At 43.9% G+C, this 5,698-nt stretch overlaps 1 protein-coding gene across 1 annotated transcript; it reads right to left on the bottom strand.

The window, feature by feature from the left end:
* Positions 1 to 583: 583 nt before the first annotated feature.
* LOC310945678 (myogenesis-regulating glycosidase-like) lies at positions 584 to 5,167 on the bottom strand. The gene is made up of 5 exons (XM_083911853.1): positions 4,714 to 5,167; positions 3,436 to 3,967; positions 2,403 to 3,207; positions 2,165 to 2,283; positions 584 to 1,073 (listed from the first exon to the last, which is right to left on the bottom strand). The coding sequence occupies exons 1-5, from the start codon at positions 4,989 to 4,991 to the stop codon at positions 726 to 728; spliced, it is 2,082 nt and encodes a 693-aa protein (XP_083767979.1). The 5' UTR covers positions 4,992 to 5,167; the 3' UTR covers positions 584 to 725.
* Positions 5,168 to 5,698: the final 531 nt, after the last annotated feature.

Genomic DNA, 5,698 nt, shown 5'->3' with positions numbered 1-5,698 from the left:
AAATGCCCTCTGAGCAGGAGTGCATCCTTCCAACTCAGAGTGCAGATTCATTGCCAGCTCAGAGCCCAACCCTGTCAAGAAACAAAGAAGCATAATATACTGTATATTACTTAATCACCCTAAAATTAAAACCAATCTATCTGTGGGTTTTGAAGAAAATCTGTAATCTAGATTAGGTGGACAACTGCGGTGATGATACAATCTGCGATCGGTGTTACTATTGGCTGTGGAAGGCACATGAGGATGAGGATGAGGCTCAGCTTAGGGATGGAGCAAGAGAATTAGAAGTGAGTTTCATTCTAATTCTTAGGGTGGACGGTTATAATCTGCAGGCAGTCCGCCAGAAAGAGCAGGTCAGAGGAGACATGAGGTTCATCTTTACCAAAAATCACACTCGGCTGTGCCAGGAGATCCCCTCCAGGTCTTTTCCCTTTGGAAAGCCGTTATTTCCTGCTATTTCTTGGCTTATGTGCTCACGAGAATATGTGCATACAGAGTGTGTGTGTGCGTGTGCGTGTGCGTGTGTGTGTGTGTGTGTGTGTGTGTGTGTGTGTGTGTGTGTGTGTGTGTGTGTGTGTGTGTGTCTGTGTGTGTGCGTGTGTCAGTGTGTGTGTGTGCGTGTGCGTGTGCGTGTGTGTGTGTGTGTGTGTCTGTGTGTGTGCGTGTGTCAGTGTGTGTGCGTGTGTGTGCGTGTGCGTATGCGTATGCGTGTGTGTGTAATGTCTTCAGTGGACCCATGTAAAGAAAGCTATCTCATCCAGATCCACAGGGTAGTCAGTGAGGTGCATGGGGCCTTTATCAAAATGTTCCCCTTTGTAGCTTCTCCATCGTCCTGCAGGCAGGTAGATGTCCCTCTCCTGCTTTCCCGGTTCCAACACTGGAGCCACCATCAGGTCGTCCCCGATCAAGAACTGGGAGTCGATCTTGTAGGCTGCCTCGTCGTCGTTGGCGATCCACCAGAGGGGCCTTATGATTGGATCTCCTGTGTCAAGAACCTCGCCTGCTAGTTCGAGAACTCTTGGGGCCACCAAAGTCTCATGGAGCTCTGTGAACTTCTGCGCTATCTGTACCACCTGAAGGTGAACGCACAAAGAAACAGTGTTAGTATCACAGTCAAGAATGATGACTGATTTAGACACTGACAGGCGGATTCACAAAGAATTGATTGCAGCTGCAGATAGCATCATGAATTTCATTCATTCATTTTACTATTATCTGCCCTGTCTCAAGAATTGCAAAAGTACAAATGTTACATTACATTACGCAAGTTACAGGACCTGACGACAAGGTGCAGAGGCAGTCCTCAACATCAGGCAAACAATTTAAACGTGACAGAGAGATTTTGGGGGGTATTTGGAATTTAACATAGTTCGCCAGTGCTGTTGGAGTTCAAACGCACACCTTCTGTGTATTGTAAAAGATGTCATGATTTGAAGGACACCCCTTATAAATGCGTTTCATTATCACCAACTCTCTGAAGACGCTCATAATTTCACTTTAACTGCACGTGGCTATCAGCACTGACCTTTGTAAATGGGACTGTTTTTGCAATGTAGCCAATCAACAGAGAAGGTGGACGATTGTGCACCACAAATGTATGAATATTACCTGATTTGAATAAACTTTAAAAACACAGGAGCTTTAAGACGCTATTTGCTTGACGGCGCAGTTAGAGGTACGGCTGGAAAAATCTGATGTGAAAAAAGTTTATATTTCGCATTAACGTTTTTAATAAAATAAGAAAATATTCAGTATTTTTAATTTATTAGGTATTAGATCCACACAGCCAGCCGAAATAGCCGCACAATCATTTGGTGAATTCACGCATGAAAGTTTCTATTTGATTTGTGGCATCAAACCTTGAGGGACTGTTTTCTTCATTTACATAAATTTATATTATTTTGTCATCTAGAAAATGATTCAACTCGTTATCGTGCTTTCCCAATGAGAACACTATTTGGTCTGGAAATGTAAAAAGGTTTTCTACAGTGTTGCAAGTCTTTAGCCAGAAAAACCCAATTAATGGATAACATATATTTTCAGACTGATTGAAAAAAATGCAATCATCACAAAATTCTACTAAAAGCAGTTTTAATTTGCCCCCTCTAATTATTAGGTTAAAGGAAATAAGACAACAAGAAAAAAAAAAGGTATCTAAACCAACCTCATTGTCATAAGCCCATGGTGGTATAGAGAACTGCATGGCAGGCATGAAAGCAGACAGCTCCAACCATCGGATGTACAGCTCTCTGTCCGGCAGAACATTTTTGCCATCGAGACCACCTAAACATATAACACAGCTTTCAGAACGTAAAACCATATCAAAAGATCATTATGTGTCTTTAAGAGACCCAACTCTGAAGTCTAAAACTCTCTGCAGTCATATGCTATGGAGTACTAACCTGCAGTGCGGTTGGGGTATGCATTCCCTCCTATCATATCAGGCAAGACAAACTGGTAGCCCAGGATGCTAATAGTCAGAACAGTCGGGATGATGGACTTGAGGCCGAGCTCATAACCCCACACAGAGTCTCTGTCAATAATCCTGAAGAAGCAGGAGATGTCCTGACTCTGGTAACCCACTCTCAGCTCTGCACGCTCACTGAATGGGATGGCCATCTCTGTGTAGCGACGGGTAAAGGTGGAGGGATCGGACAGTGGGACCAGGGTGCTAAACTGGCGTGGGAGGTAGCTCGTCTCTCCTGCATCGAACTTGAAAGACGTCACGTCATAGCGGGTTTTGATCATACGCAGATGTGAGGAATACCACTCACGGGCTTCTGGGTTGGTTAAGTCCAAAATTCCTCCAATGCCGTTCCACCAGCGGACCAGAGCAGGCAGTTCACCACTCGGCTCCCGGACAAACAGTCCTTTTTCCACAGCAACGCCAAAGTTAATGGAGTCATAGTTGATGAAAGGATGTGTCCAGAGAGACACTTGAAACCCGTCCTCTCGGAGTTTGTCAAACATACCGCTTGCATTGGGGAACTTCTGCGGGTCAAAGTCAAACTCTCCATAGTCGGCAGTGTAGCGGTCGTCCAGCTCCAAGTGGGAGCATGTGAAGCCATGTTTGGTGATGTCAGAGGCGTAGCGGAGCAGCTTCTCCTGAGTAATAGCAGTCTTGTGGAGAGCCCATGTGGACCACAATGGTTGTTTGAACACTTCAGGAGATGGGACCTTAATAGGCTTTGGGAAATACCGACGCACCTGGACAAAGAACAGAGAGCAGAGAGTTACTATAGGGGTATTCACAATAACTGTTTTTTCAAACAGTTCCCACCTGCACCAAAACATCTCAACAGGCAAATGCTCTAGACATAGAGACGACTACTCTACTTCTTAGCATTCAGTGACCGCACTTATATAAATAATAAAAGTTATAAGATGGGGGATTGTACCATAAAAAAACCAAATCCAAAGTATGTCTATACTCACCATATATTTGTGAATAGAGGTAACATCCGAGCCCACACACACTCTATAGCTGAGTTCAGGTAAGGCCTGCTGACCCACTGGTGGTCTGAAGGGAGAGTCCTGGTATCGGGCCTGGAACCTCAGAGTCCTGTCCTTCTCTGACCAGCCCAAATGAAACGGTACTGAGTCATTAATCTTGATGGCAGTCGCATTCGAAGACAGCCAATAGCGTTCTAAGATTCCCCCAAAAGCTTTCCGATTTGAGTAGACATCGCTGGTGATGAAAGGCTGTGGTTCCTCCTCGCCCTGCATCCTGATAGGCCAGTACTGTGTTGCAGTCTCTGCCCCTCCGTACCAATGTGAGTCATTATAGGCCATGGCGTGCTCCACTGAGTGCTTATTTTGCAGCTCCTCCCAGCGAACACGGTAACACATCACCGTATCTTTTGGTCGAACCGTCTGGATGAAGAAGTTGACCTTGCCAGAATCTGACTGAGTGCAGCTCAGAATATTTCCCTCCTTTGAGCAGGAGTCCAGATTCAGAGTGCCAGACCTGGGTGGACAAGAAAATATAATTGAACTTGTAAAGTTCTGCACTGTCTGAGCAAGTTATAATAGCTACGACTAAACCACGCAACCACACTAGCATCTATTCACTAGCACTGCAAGTGCAGGGACTGTACTGTGACCATTTCTGTCGATGTGAGCTCTGCTGATAAAGGACATGACTAAATTGGTCTTCCCCAAGGGTGTAATCGTGTCTGCCTCATGTGACTTTCCATTAACCATCCTGACATTTTCCAACAGGCAGCTCAGAGGAACAACTGTGTGCTGAGGCCAAAAAAAGTGTTCTAGAGTATGTTACAAGGATCATTGTTAGCCAGGATTTATTGGCTGACTGTTAGTTTCACAAGCCAAGTATTTATTACAAGACTGGATTGCATTACAATGTACGATGTTCCTATTTTTGTGGTCACTCTGGATTTTCATTGTTGTGAAATGGCCATGATATGAGCAGGATAATCACATACATATTACAACTCCCTTACTTGTTAGCTGAAATAAATATCTAATTGACAGAAAATTCATCTGGAACTATTCTGATAATCGATTTATTATTTGAGTCACTTTCCAAGCAGATTCTCAGGTACCAGCTTCTTTAATCTGAGTATTTTCTGCTTTTATCTGTATTATTTTATCGCAAATTCAATAACTTTAAGTCATGGACTGTGAAATTTGACAATAAGAAACAGAATAATCTATGAAAATTAATGAAAACAATGCCTTCGGTGAACCCACCTGAAGGTCATAGTAAAGATGACAGCCCCCGCCTGGTTGTGAATAATAAAACCGTCTTTGTTGAGATCCAATAGCTCAGCCTTCAGCAGCTGGGCTTTACGGAGGGATGCTGAATAGTAGCACCAGGCAACCACAGCAGCAAGCACCAAAATACAGCCTAACATGCCTGCAATCACCAGGGGTCGGCCTTCATGAGCAAGTTTCTTCTTCAGTGGAGAACCACCATCTCCCCGGGCCATCTGCTGCTCCCCAGGAGCTACCGGGACAATCTGATACATACTGAAGACTTAAGGCAGCGAGGTGTGTAGGGAAGCAGGTTTGGAGGGGGAGCGGCAGGACTGGACAGCTTGCTGTCAGTGTTGGTTAAAATATCTGGAAGATATCTCCTTCACACCGGCAGCAGTGAAGATGAGGAGAGCCTGACGTCTACCTGCTGCTCTTTAGCAATGTCTCCATTTCTAAATGAGGGCTGATTTGTCCAAACCTGCAAGACAGACAGAGGCAAATAGGGATCAACGTTCAGTTGAAGCACAGTACAGGCCAACGTGTAAAATGTGCTAAAGGAAAGAAAAAAAGTCACCATAGATATCATCGTGTCATGCATTGATCAACCTAAATGTCCAGTACAGATGGGAGAATACTTAAATAAACAGTGTAGGTAAAACATCATAATCACAGACATACTAATGACATTCCAATAATAAGTATTGCACATACAATTCCAGCATTTGTCTTCTTGTAACAGTACTTAAAGTTTCCAGGAACTGAATGACCCTGCAGCTCTCCACACTGCATGCTCTCATTAATAAAATTATTTATCACTTACCTTCAGTTTCCTGTTCTCTAAAAACTATATATTGTACAAGGATTCACAAACAAGTCCGTAATTAAAATTCCCTATAGTGCTGCAAAATGTGTAGTTTATGTACCATATAGTCACTGCAACAAAGCTACATGTTACTGTACTGTTCACTTCCTGTGAAGT

This window comes from Echiichthys vipera (genome assembly GCF_963691815.1).
Source record: "Echiichthys vipera genome assembly, chromosome: 4".
NCBI lineage: Eukaryota > Metazoa > Chordata > Actinopteri > Perciformes > Trachinidae > Echiichthys > Echiichthys vipera.
The sequence above is the reverse complement of the archived record's forward strand: the minus strand, read 5'-3'. Positions and strand labels throughout refer to the sequence as shown.